Source organism: Mus musculus, chromosome 17 (assembly GCF_000001635.26).
Source record: "Mus musculus strain C57BL/6J chromosome 17, GRCm38.p6 C57BL/6J".
Lineage (NCBI taxonomy): Eukaryota > Metazoa > Chordata > Mammalia > Rodentia > Muridae > Mus > Mus musculus.
Genome location: NC_000083.6, coordinates 50,732,219 through 50,746,046, shown reverse-complemented (window position 1 = coordinate 50,746,046; position 13,828 = coordinate 50,732,219). Strand labels below are relative to the sequence as shown.

At 47.0% G+C, this 13,828-nt stretch overlaps 1 protein-coding gene across 4 annotated transcripts in view; it reads left to right on the top strand.

Moving 5' to 3' along the window:
* The window catches only part of Tbc1d5 (TBC1 domain family, member 5), a 448,076-nt gene extending 435,153 nt beyond the window's left edge, over positions 1–12,923 (top strand). For 3 of the 4 annotated variants that reach the window (NM_028162.4, NM_001285991.1, NM_001285993.1), the window contains 3 exons: positions 3,911–3,990; positions 4,428–4,571; positions 9,803–12,920. In NM_028162.4, the coding sequence (NP_082438.3) occupies positions 3,911–3,990; positions 4,428–4,571; positions 9,803–10,102 (524 nt within the window). In that variant the 3' untranslated portion in view covers positions 10,103–12,920. Of the gene's footprint in view, positions 1–3,910; positions 3,991–4,427; positions 4,572–9,802 lie in introns of all 4 variants that reach the window. The other variant, XM_030250062.1, reaches the window with a different exon arrangement.
* The last annotated feature ends 905 nt before the right edge of the window (positions 12,924–13,828 follow it).

Genomic DNA, 13,828 nt, shown 5'->3' with positions numbered 1-13,828 from the left:
TGGAACTGGAGTTATAGATGGTTGTGAGCAACCATGCACATGCTAAGAATTGAATCCAGGACCTCTACAACAGCAGCCAGTGCTTTCTAGAGTAGCTCATCTCTCCGGCCTCTCTGAATTTAGTGTGGCAGAATTACTTGTTCCTTGTGTGTGTTTAACCTTCTCTTTAGACATAGCCATCTATTCCAATGCCTTGTGTAGAGGTAGCTTAGTGGTCGTAAATGCCTTATGTCTGTTTTTATCATATAAAATTTCCTTTCTCTTCTATCATGGCTGACTGGTAGTTTTACTAGGCATAGTATTCTGTGCTGGCATCTGTGGTATTTCATAATTTATAAAACTTCATTCTATTCTCTTCTGGTTTTCAGTGTCTACAGTGAAAAATCTACTGTGATTCTGATACACTTGCCCTTGTATGTGAGTTGCTCTTTCTCTCTTGGTGTTTTCAATATCCTCTTTTCTATTTCTTTAGGGATTATGGGACTGTTTGGGTGGTTTGTCTGATCCTGGTTTAATTTTAATACCTGGTAACTGTCTAGAAAATTGTCCATTTCATCCAGATTCTCCAGTTTTGTTGAATACAGGCTTTTGTAGTAGGATCTGATGGGGTTTTTTTGGCTTTCTTCGGTTTCTATTGTTATGTCTCCCTTTTAATTTCTAATTTTATTTATTTGGATAATGTCTCTGTCCCCTCTGGTTAGTCTGGCTAAGGATTTTTGTTTTCCAGCCTTTTACTTTGAGGTAGTATCTGTCTTTGTCACTGAAGTGGGTTTCCTTTATGCAGCAAAATGCTGGGTCCTAATTATGTATCCATTCTGTTAGTTTATGTCTTGTTGTTGGGGAATTGAGTCCATTGATATTGAGAAATATTAAGGAAAAGTGATTGTTTGCTTCGTATTATTTTTGTTGTTAGAGGTGAAATTATGTTTGTGTAGCTATCTTCTCTTGAGTTTGTTGAAAGATTATTACTTTCTTACTTTTGTTTTGTTTTGTTTTGCTTTGTTTGAGACAGTGTTTCTCTGTATAGCACTGGCTGTCCTGGAACTCACTTTGTAGACCAGGCTGGCCTTGAACTCAGAAATCCACCTGCCTCTGCTTCCCAAGTGCTGGGATTAAAGGCGTGCATCACCACACCAGGCCCTTACTTTTTCTAGGATGCAGTTTTCCTCCTTGTATTGAAGTTTTCCATTTATTATCCTTTGAAGGGCTGGATTTGTGGAAATACATTGTGTGAATTTGGTTTTGTCATGGAATATCTTGGTTTCTCCATCTATGGTAATTGAGAGTTTTGCTGGGTATAGTAGCCTGGCCTGACATTTGTGTTCTCTTAGGGTCTGTATGACACCTGCCCAGGATCTTCTAGCTTTCATAGTTTCTGGTGAAAAGTCTGGTGTAATTCTGATAGGTCTGCCTTTATACGTTATTTGACCTTTTTCCCTTACTGCTTTTAATATTCTTTCTTTGTTTTGTGCATTTGGTGTTTTGATTATTATGTGACAGGAGTTTCTTTTCTGGTCCAGTCTATTTGGAATTCTGTATGTTGTATGGGTTTCTTGTATGTTGATGGGCATCTCTTTCCTTATGTTAGGGAAGTTTTCTACTATAAGTTTGTTGAAGATGTTTACTGACCCTTTAAGTTGGGAATCTTCACTCTCGTCTATACCTATTATCCTTAGGTTTAGTCTTCTCATTGTCCTGGATTTCCTGGATGTTTTGGGTTAGAAGGTTTTTGCATTTTGCATTTTCTTTGACTGTTGTGTCAATGTTTTCTATGGTATCTTCTGTACCTGAGATTCTTTCTTCTATCTTTTGTATTCTGTTGGTGATGCTTGCATGTATAACTCCTGATCTCTATATTTTCTATCGCCAGGGTTGTCTCCCTTTGTGATTTCTTTGTTTCTGTTTCCATTTTGAGATCCTGGATAGTTTTGTTCAATTCCTTCACCTGTTTGGTTGTGTTTTCCTGTAATTGTTTAAGGGATTTTTTTGTTTGTTTGTTTCCTCTTCAAGGGCTTCTCTGTGTTCTCCTGTATTTTTTTAAGGGAGTTACTTATATCCTTCTTAAAGTCCTCTATCATCATCATGAGATGTGATTTTAAATCTGAATCTTGCTTTTCTGGTGTGATGGGGTATCCATGACTTGCTCTAATGGGTTAACTGGGTTCTGATGATGCCAAGTAGCCTTGGTTTCTGTTGCTTATATTCTTATGCTTGCCCCTTGCCATCTGGTTATCTCTATTGCTAGCTGCCCTTGCTGTCTCTGACTGGAGCCTGTTCCTCCTGTGATCTTGTTGGTGTCAGAACTTCTAAGCCCAAGTAGAGACCTTCTATAAATCCAAAAGATTTTCATAGCCAGTCTTGAGGAGTCCAGGGAGTACTCAGAACTTCCCCCTCAGGCACAGGGTGCTAGTGGAGTTGTCAATGCAAGGCTAGAATCCCTACCTTAGGAGGAGAGGCAAAGAGGTGGTAGGAAACACACAGGGCATGTGTTCTTCGAGCAGATAATGGAGTGAACAGAGTTTCAGGTACACATGCAGTGAATTTCCTGGAGAAGGGTGGTCCTCACATCTTGAGATTAGGCAGAGTTGGTGGTGTGAATATTGTCTAGGTAGAGAAGAGCTCGTGTTGGCAGCAGGGGAGGGTGGAGTCTGAATGGCATGGGCTCAGTTAGTGAAGGGAGTCTAGATTCCCTGCCTGGAGATGGGAATATGAGGGTGCTGTGCCGGGCTGGATGGTGCAGGGCTGGATGGGGTTAGCAATGTGAGTTAGGCCTTCCTACCTGAAAAGGGAGATGTTCTAAAGCTTCAGAAGGCTGGCACGGGTCATGTGTCATGAGAGCATGTAGAATACTGCTGTGGGTCTAGTTCCTCTCCCTAGAGAGAGTCAGTCTACAGGTTATAAGGATGAGTAGAATTATGGCATGGTTCTAGTGTGTGTCTAGAGAAGGGGTCATGTGTGGACACAGGGATATGTGAAGTAGTCATGGAGAGGGGCAGGATGGGTGGTGGGAGTCTGGACTCTTGGAGGTGGGGAGGCAAAGGGCTTTTGGTGAGGGATAGATAGGGATAGTGGTATGTGTTGTGTCTCTACCTGAAAAGGGGATTTCAGAAGGTGGGCACACATGGACCACATGTCTCTCAGTCAGGTCTCAAAAGAAGAATGTAATGTTTAAGGAATTATACGTTGGATATTTTCCTAGGCCATGGGAATTATAGAGCTTAAAAAGTTTATGGATTATGAAATATTTAGAGTGAGTCTCACAAGTGGCACACCTGTCAGCATTCTGTGTAGAATGTGTTTTAACTGTGCCTTCCTACCCTGCAATACTTCCTGTACAACCCATTGCAGTATGTCAGCAGATGACTGAGTGTCACTGGTGGTCAGTACTGGTTTGGCTTATCTTTTGAACCATAGCCTTGGAAAGGCTATGGTCCTGAGGTTCCTAAAGAACAGAGGCATTCTCCTTTAAAGACACTGGGTTAAAGCAAGCTGACTCCATAGCTGTTGATATCCAAGGTCTCAGTGCCATGAGCTTGTCCTCTTGCTATTCATATTCCATTAAATTGGCAGCATGATTTCATGTTACAAGTCCCCAGAGACGAGCCTATATGTTCATGTTAGATATGTAGAAGGACCCTGTCTGTGAAAGGAAACAGGCTAGGCTTCACTAAAGAAAGCTCAAGGAAGCACACCTCCTCCTAGAAATGGTCAGTGAGAGGTCCCCATTGTGCCATAGGGGTTGAACACCACCTTGAATATTCAGCATATTCAGGAAGTACATGATGCCTCCTCCCCGCTGCTGCCTGCAGTCTGCCGAGTATTCTTGGTGAGAGTTCTCTAAAGTTGTGGGGTAGCAGCATATAAGTTATACACAGAGCATTTGTTATAAAATGTCATTTTCTGCTTTCAGTAAACATTCAAGATGTGGTATTACAAGAGAATTTGGAAAAAGAAGATCAAATTCTGGTGTCCTTGGCAGGATTAAAACAGGTATGCGCACTGCTCTAACACTACTGTGTGTGTCACAAGCCAGCACCCACTGCCAGCTCTGGGAAAGGTGATTCCACAGTATGTAGGACGCATGACGTGAGGAGAGGGTGGTGGGTACTGGGATGCTGTGCTTAGCTCCTGTGTAGAAGTGGTGTGATGCAGTCTGGTTGATCTGATCATCAGGACAGCAGAGGCAAGGCAATGTGCGTGGAGGATCGATTCCCATCCTAGCTCGCTGTAGGCTGTCTTGCTGGAGATGGCAAGAGACTTCATCACACTGGCCCACAGCTTAAACCTAGGAACTGTTCTTTCTAGAACATCCGTGACTGAAGGTCACTGGAGGTGAATGACAAGTCTGCTCCTAACAGGCCATGTTATCTAGCATTTAGCTACAAACTTATTTCTCTTCTCCTTATCTTCGTCTCCTTTGAAAACAGATCAAAGACATTCTGAAAGGTTCCCTGCGCTTCAACCAGAGCCAGCTGGAGGCTGGCGAGAATGAGCAGATTACCATCGCTGATGACCACTACTGCTCCAGTGGCCAGGACCAGGGCAGCCAAGTTCCTAGGGCCGCCAAGCAGGTACAGGAGTTTTTATGAGTCCTGAGAATGGGCTTTCATGCAATTAGCTTAAGTTCCTCAAAGTTCTGAATAAGGACAGTCCTATCCTAGTTCTTCTGGCTGTCATATAGGAAGTTCAGCTGTGAGTTAACACACCTGAGCCCTAGGTACTGTGTACTGTTATACAGGCGGAGTACTCCAGAGCTGGAGGTGATAGCATTCACAGTGGTGACAGTGAGCCTTGGGTCTGAGAGGCGAAGAGTGCATACTGCATGAGCCTGTGTGTGCAACATGGGTCTGAGCCTCCAGCACCCTCTGAGGTGAAAACTCAGCTGTCTGGTAGAGAGAGCTTCCAGCTTGTGTCTCCAGTCCACTGACACTGGAAGGACTGTAGTCTTCCTAATGCTGCCTAGGGTGGTTTCTCTTGGTTAGTTCCCTTTTTGCCTAAATTGCTCTCTAATCTTCATGGGAAAGAACTCTCTTTACATTACTGTCTACCTGATAAGACAGGGTCAACAAATGTCCTCCGTGAAAGGCAGAGTCATCCTAGAACCTGCCACCACAAATCTCAGTCACATTTGAGATTTTCTTTCTGCTTTGGTTGGGTTGGTTTGGTTTTTGTTTAGCAACTCTTTAAAACTGTAATGCTGTCTCCAGTTGAGAGCCTGGGTTGCCAATCTCTCCTCAGGCTTCAGCATCCGGGAGTCATTCTACAGGGTGTTCTGACTAGAGGGTTCTTAGGGCTTCTGTGTTTGCTTAGTCCTAGCTGTTTATCAGGACCAGAACAAGAACGGCGTGAAGGGTGGCTAGGCAGGAGACCCTGTATCCTGTGCCAGTACAGCTGTAGCTCCTCCACCTTCTTACTGTGCATCATTGGCCAACAAAAAATAGTTGTTCATGGCTAACTTATATTTAACTTTTAAATTTTATTTTTATTTATTGTGTAACATATAGATGAAGAGTAAAGGAAAATTTTCAGGAGTTCTCTCCTGTTGTACTGTTTCAAGAGATCATACTCAGGCTTGCTGGCAGGCACCTTTGCCCACTGACCCATCACACCTGTACTTTAAGTTGTAATGGCTTGTTTGGTTTTTTGAGTCAGGACCTCCCTATACTGCCTAGGCTAGCCACAAACATGGATACTCCTGCCTCAGCCTCCCAAGTACTGGGATCACAGGTGTATTTGTACTGTCAGGACTGGTGTTCCAGTAACATTTCTTTTTTTGTTGTTTTGTTTCTTTGTTTTTCGAGACAGGGTTTCTCTGTGTAGCCCTCCCTATCCTGGAACTCACTTTGTAGACCAGGCTGGCCTCGAACTCAGAAATCACCTGCCTCTGCCTCCCAAGTGCTGTGATTAAAGGCGTGCACCACCACCTCCCAGCTCCAGTAACATTTCTTAAAAAGTCAACTTATAAAGTCCATCCTTAAAATGAACCTTAGCAAAACTTCAGTGCTGGAAGACTTTGTTTCTAGCTTGAAGGGCTCTCCTCCAGATGCAGAACTCTAGCCGGCTTGTAAAGCTGTGTGAGTGCATCTTCTCCCACATAAATTCAACAGGAGCATGTTAATTCCATAAGCTTCTGCAGCCCTTCCCTGCACAGCTGCATGTAAACACTGTTGCACATACACTCACCTACGACGTTTAGTTGGAACTTTTAAAATTGAGATTTTAGTTGACTATAAAAATAGCATATAAAAACTTGTTTGAGGAACACTAACCATCTGCTGCACTTACATTGTTCCAGGGATAGGTCTGGCTGCTTCCCATAGTTGTAAGAACATATAGAGCAAGGTGTGTTGGCCTCGTGGTAAGTACAGAGCCAATAAGTACTGCAAAGATGCTACTGAATGCTTCTTATGGGAAGGAATTAGGAGTACATAGGAGGAGTGGCTTCCAAAGCAGCCTCCTCTCCCACCTGCTTATGTGAGTGTATGCCCTCAGAGCTCCTTCCAAGACCCCACAAGCAGGTGTCCTGCCAGAGTGCACATGGTCCCAAACAGGGTTTGCTTTGGGGTTTTTTTGTTGGTTTTTGGTTTTTTTTTTGTTTTGTTTTTTGTTTGTTTGGTTGGTTTTTTTGTTTTTGTTTTTGTTTTTAGTTGAATTCTGAATTTCAGGCTTTCTGGATTAGCTCAAACCAAGGTCCTTGGGAAAGACCTTCCAAGTAGCATCTCAAAGGGGCTGAGTTTTAGATTCCTGTAAGGAATGGGAGTGGTGCAGGCACAGCTTGCCTAAGGTGATCCTTCTAGTCTTGCCTGGTAACTAAGGTCTCCATGCTGCATCTGGGGTATCTCAATTCTTGTCTTGGATATAAACGCAAGTGTTTATCACTTTGGATCAACTAAGAAAGTCCTTAGTCCTTAGGTGATGTCCTCTAGAAGTCTTCCTGGGACCTCTTCTGCTCTTTCTCTCTGCAGAGGAATGCCACTAGCATCTGTAGGCACTTAAGTCTTGCTTGACTGTGTGACTTACTTGCCAGGCCTCTCCTGACATTATGCCCTGGCCGGCACCACCCTCATCAATGGTTCGCAAGTGTGACTTTTTTTTATTTGCAGTGCATTCTGTGACTTTAACTTTGCTCTCTAAACCTGCGGTCCTTACCATGTTTCATGAGTTTAATTATTTGAATCACTAAAAATTAGCCATACCACTAGGTAGCAGGCTTTTTCCTCGACTGTCACCCACCCCTGTAAAACAGTACATATTTGGGAGCCTGTCTGTCCTTACTTCCTGTGAGTAAAGGGTAAAAATCTATTCTAGAACAGGGCAAGAATCAAAGGCAGCTGCAAACTCTTTATAGAGAAGGCCAAGGCCACAGGTTTGTCTGCCGCAGCAGCTGTGCTGTCCTCCTATCCCTGTCTCTCCTCAGATGCCCTTTGTAGCTACCTTCTTAGGGTGTTTACTGCCTAGAGCACTCTGAAAGTCCCCTTTCCATGTTTAATTTTATTGTTGACATAGAGGTCAGTTTCCAGACTGCTGCATGGATCATGAAGAAGACAATGCTGGAATCTGTGTAGGCAGTTTTCCTTTTCCCGATTCCAGTGCCCGACTCAGGTCTATTTCTTGAGCGCTTTGGGCTGAAGTTCTCAAGGGCAGGTGCTGTTGCCTCAGTGGGCCCGTGGGAAGAGACCACTACAAGCCCAGCCTGGAGAGAACTCTTAGCCACAGAACTGTTCCTGCCCACCTCTGTGCTTCGTCATCATTCAGCAGCAGGCTCTGCAAAGGCCTTCCCACATGAGGACTCCAGTGCAGTCGGGCAATGATAGGATCCTGCATGCAGCATAACTGAGATGATTTCTGTCAAGGCTTTAGAGTTACATGGAGGACATCTAGCCCTGGGACTATACCATCTGGCCATTTGTCAGCCAGTAGGAACACTGGGGATGGCACCCTAAGAGGCATCTCTGAACACTGGCAGCAAGAGGGTTTTATTGTGACTAGTTTTGTATATCCTCAAGGAGAGGCTTGCCTTAGCGAGCAGATCTGGACACATGCATCCATTCTGGAGATCACACCACTTCATACCTTGCATGTTTAAAACTGGAGGACGACTGCCGGGCATGGTGGTGCACAGCTGTAGTCTGAGGGCTGAAAGGTTGAAGCCTTTAGAAAGATCATGAGTTAGAGACCAGTTCTGGCAAGACCCGGTCTCACAGTTTAAAAAACAAAACTACAGGAACTCCTTCATAGCAAAGAAATTAGCATGAAGATGAGACTGTAGTGAGCATTGTTTATGGCACCTAATGGCAGCCAGAAGGTGTCACTCAGAGAAGTCACACCTGAGCCCAGGCTGACCCCCAACAGCTTTAACTGCTCACTGTGAGCATGCACAAGCAGGCACACAGCTCTAGCCAGGAGCATCTCAAGTGGGGACAGTGATGGGACAGGGCTGGATTTCTTCCCTCAACTCAAGAGTCTCTTTCAAGCACCCCTAAGTGAGTTACTTTTTCAATAAAACGTTGTTATGCCAGAATGCTTGTTTCCTTCTATCTCTGTAGTAAATATGTTCCCAGCACCAGCAGCTTCAGAACTTAAGTTGGGAACCCCAGGGACTACTGTGAGCTTAAGGAAGCTGTTTCTGCTTCCAGTTCACCATCTTAAATTGTGAATGTCAGAGGTAGAATTGTGCCTGTGTCAGCCCCAGTGTCACCAAAGATAGGAACTTTGGAGAGGGTCCAGAGGCTAGATAGATTTCCTGTGAAAGTACTGCTAAGTCTCTTCCAGACCCATGGGGCACTTCCAGCCAAGGGACTTCCTCTGCCTGTTAGAGCAGTGGGGGAGCACAGCAGGGCAGGGGCGGCAGGTGTGGACCCTGGCAGCTTTCAGCACCGTGCTGAGGGAAGGTGTCCACACCAGCTGGTACTGGATGGCCTTGGCAAGATCATAGTGTTTGCTAACTAACTTTACTTCATTTTTTTTCAGACAGGGTCTCTCTCTATATATAGGCCAGGCTACTTTCCAAGTGCTAGGATTAAAAGTGTGAGCCACCATACCAGCTAACCTAAAACCTTTATGTCTGTCCATAGATAAGTAGTATTTGTCAGCTAGAATGTAAAAATGTACTTAGAATTTTGTAAAGGGGAAAATAATTGTGGACTAAGTTAGTGTTATATGGTTTTCCATATAACACATGGACTATGCTTTTCTTGACTTTCTTACTTATTTTTCTTGACTGTTTATTTTTACTATTTATTCCTGGTACCCATCAGTTACCACCATTGCTCCAGGAGACCCACACATGTGCCTCCAAGAATAGCTAGCTGTGAGATAGCACAATCACTCCACAAAAGCCTCTTTTGTGAGTCTGTACGTGTACATAACACTGTGACCACAGAGCAGGAGCTATAGTCCTCACCCTGTCTCACAGATATGAGATTTAAGTTTTCAGGGTGGTTCTTATGAGGCTGCTACGAGGAGTGGCACCTATGGTCTGGTGGCTGACTGCTGGGCCTGGCCTCCTACAGCGTGGGTGCTGCCTTCCCTTGGAGCTTCTCAAACAGGAACTTGGTTTTCGTCTCCTAGGAAGTAAGTGTTTGGTTTCAGAGGGGCTCACAAAGCCGTGCCAGCCCAGCACCACCACCTCATGGCTGGGCTCCAGGCCTCGGAGCAGCAGCAGGACAAACCAGGCATCTTTCCAAACTGGGTGCAGGAAGAGATGGCCATCTGGCCTCCATGCCACTCCACCCAGGCCTCTGTTGAGTGCTGTCAGTCACCCCTGCAGTCACAGGCCTTCTCCTCTGCTTTTACTTCACAGGCCTCTTCAGAGATGCCAGGGTGCACCGGTGGAACGACCCCAGATGACTTCATTCTGGTTTCCAAAGAAGATGAGGGGCACCGTGCCAGGGGGGCCTTCTCAGGCCAGGCCCAGCCTCTTCTCACCCTCAGAAGCACATCTGGGAAAAGCCGAGCCCCAGCCTGCTCCCCACTGCTGTTCTCAGACCCACTGATGGGCCCAGCCTCAGCCTCAGCCTCCTCCAGCAACCCCAGCTCCAGCCCCGATGATGACAGCAGCAAGGAGTCTGGCTTCACCATTGTGAGCCCCTTGGACATCTGAGCACAGGGCCCCACTGGCGGACACCCTGCTGAACCAGTGTCTTTTTCCCAGCATGCATTTGGCATTGGTTCAACCCACTGGAACTCTTTACAAAAAGAGGCAACTATGCTTCTTTCAATGCACTATGTTTACCAAAATGCAGATAGAGGTTTCCAGACCCTTACCTGACCCTGTGACCCTTGTTCCAATTAGGGCCAGGTCAGGTCCCCAGCTCCATACCCACTGTCAGACACAGCAGACCACATCAGAGCCACATGTCTTCCGTCCCCTCCTCCCCAGCAGCTCTGCCAGTTTACACTCAGAAGGAAAAGTTGGTTTCACAACTTCCCCTTATCAAAGCTTCAGCCACAGGGAACTTGTTGATACTGAGTGAATCTGGCAGGCAGTCTCACTCCTGCCTTGGAAGCCCAACATGCCACACAGAGGGAGCAGAGCGGGTGGCTCCCAGGGCTGGAGTCAGAGTGAATTGTAGGAGCAGGGTTTCAGATTAGGAATCAGATTCTTGTTTGACACAAATACAGTTCTGGACCCTGGGCTTCCTAAGCTTCAGCCACCGCTGTTCCTCCTTGAACAACTGGATTTCTCCTTCCAGAGTCCCCACAGCCGGGAGTGCAGTGGCTCCACGCCAGTCTGCTCTGAGATGGTTTTAAGAGTCACAGGGCTAACATCCTTGAATTGGAGAAATGTGTCCAGAGCTCTCCGGTCAGGTCTCTGAGCATGTTTAGAGCTACAGTGGCCTGTTAAATGAGGAGCACAGAGGAAAACCACATTCGCACAACCCGGAGTCAGACCTCCTGGGAATTAGACCTGGAGTTCCTTCTGTGGGAGCAGGTTTCCTGTAGAGCGTTCCAGGTACCACAAGATACAGGGCTCCTATTCAACCCCCAACACCCTATTCTTGGAGCTCAGCTGTAAACTCTGCATCCAGACACTCCAAGGATGGGCCTGCCTGCCTCGGGGCCCCTGCCTGGGCTGGGTATACATGAGACATCTCCCCGTCTATTGGCCGAGTACAGAGCTGTATTGGGCACAAAGCTAGGGACAGTGGAAATGGTGGATAGATGTAGCATCTGTTAGATGTCACCTCTGCCTTCTGTCCTCCTCAGAGAGCAGCTGGGCCTCTGGGCAGTGCCCCACCCACTAATAGCATTGTAATTCTCTACAGACAGGAATGCTAATGTCAGGATGCTCTGCAGGCTTCTTAGCTGTACTGCATAGCAGGGCTGGTGGCTCACTCACATGGTGGCGGGGCTCAGTCATGGCCTCATGAATTCTACCCCCTGCCTCTGACCAGTCTTCTCAGCATTCTGAGGAGCCTGCTTGCATACATGTCCCATGAAGCTGCTCTGTAAGAATCAGGGCCACCATCCATCCCTGCTAGAAGGCTTCCAGCAAGCATTCCACTTAAAGCCTTGACATAACCGTGTCAGTACCTTAGATCTAGTGTGGGAAGTATTGACTGATCCATCCAGGTCTGGGACAGTGCCGGCCATGTCTGTCACTGCTGAGCCCTGTCCCCAGCATCTCCTTTGCGTTGAGAATAAGGTCAATAGATAACTATCACTGGCTACCCACCAGGCCAAGAAGATGATAGGCTGACCCATTACTGTTTGAATGGACATTTCATAACCCCTCGACCTACCTGCCCTGCCCATGCCCGTGATGTGCCCCGCTCCTGTGCTTGTGTGGGTGCCACATGAGAACCCCAGGTTCACACTGAGATGTTTCTATGGTCCCTAGGCAGGCCACTCTCTCCTTGGAAGAACCAAGGATGGAAAGCTCTTCTCTAAGTGACTCTATTCTTCGTTGGTGACCATTGCTTCCCTTGGTTACCTACACTGCTGGTTTGGGATGCATTCCGTCCCTGTTATTTTATCAGGTACTTCTGTCTAATTGTACATTTTAAAGTCCTGGATATATAGAACCTTTTTCTTTAACCACATGGTAATCATCAGTTTTAATCTCTCACATTTTGATTATAGCAGCTAATACAGTTTTATACAAGCCAAGCCTAGATTAAGCCCTACTGTCGTCTGCTTTTTTATACACATTTCTGTGTTTCATGCAGTCCTCTCTGATCAGATTGGAAGTGTGAAGTAAAACATACCTGTGTGCCACAGAGGGTCGGTTCAGTGCCTCGGTTCAGTTCTCGAGAACTTCCTGGCTTAGCTTGGCAAGATGACCTTCTGCTCTGCACTAACTGCAACTTGAAGTGACCACACTGCTGCTGAGTGTAACTCTGGAGGGCAGCTGCCTCCCCGGAGCCCAGTTCTCGTAGGGGTGAATCTCCTCCGCACGGGTTGGCTGTGCTGGACAACCTTGCCAGCCATGTCTTTAGTGTCAGAAAGGCTGGACAAATGCCAAAACTCTAGTATAACCTGCTGTTCAGTACAGGTTGCTTTTGCTTGCTAAAAGCTCTCCCAGTGGCCACTAAAGACAAAGCGGGGAGCACCTGTGGCCCTGCACCGGCCAGTGCCATCTCCCTTCCCCACCCTGGAACTGCTAGGAAATGAGAGCTGGGGAAGAGGCCATGTGCATGGAGAGCTGTGGCGGCAGGCTCTTCACAGATCACATGGCCTCCTCCATGCTAGGCCCAAAAGCTGCTTCTCTCTTGTTGAAAAGAGGTGTCGTTCCTATAACCAGGCTGGTGTGGAAGTTTTCCTTCGGTGCATGAGGCTCGGCTCATCTAGTTGATATCCCAGCAGTGCCAACAATGTCCTCACGAGCCTTGGTGCCGGAGCTCATACTGATGTAGGAAATGCCTCCTTGGCAGAGCGAGCCCACTTGATGTGTACTAATAAAGGACTACTGAGAACTGGGATCACATCCACTTCTTCCAGTCACATAGCTCTGGGGTCCGGAGAGCATGGAAGCGCCTGGCCAGCAGGGCTGGTGTTGGCCATGCCTCGCCCTCACTAGCATTTCCTTCCTTTACAGCATGGGCAACCTTCATAGTCTCCTGAGACTGCTTCCTAACCGCTAAGACACCAGTGCTTCTCACTTCTCACCCCTTGCTGTCCCAGGGAAGGTTATGGAATGATGCTCCATTTCAGGAGTAGTCATGGCTCTGGAGGAGCTGCTGAAGGAAGAAGCCTCCCTCCCCCACCCCCACCCCCACCCCCACCGCCCCCACCGCCACCCACAACAGTTCATGAGCAGTCACTTACCGTGTACCCAGCCCAGCCAGCCAGTGGACACAGCATGTCCCAGCAGCCACAAGCCGGCTGACCAATGCTACAGGAATTTCTTCCTACTTAGCTCTACCTAAGAGGATCTGGGGTCTGAACCTCTCACTTCTACCTCAGGAACATCCTAGGCCAGTGCTAGCCGTTCCCTGGGTTTCCTGTCAGATTGGGCTCCTGTCACAGGCTCCTCCCGTGTTGAGCCTCCTCTCCATCCTTCCTGCTTCTGGGCTAAAGGTTGAGCCTGGCTTGAAGGGTGAGTCCTTCAGGCAAGGCAGGGCTGCCCTAGTTCAAAACACAAGAGCAATTACACAGGGCTCATCCATACCCAGGACAGCCCCTCTACATGGGAGGTTTTAACCGAGGCCTATCCAGTTGCCAGCTGGCCTCTGTGGCTGACGCCATGTTGGAGTGGCTTCTGTCCCTCAGAACACTTTGACTCTGAAGTTTGCATCTGCCAGCCAACATCCTCTGAGGTATCTGTGCCGCTGGGCACTTCTGAACTTGGAGCACATCTGCTGTAGGAAGGACTTGGCATCAGAAT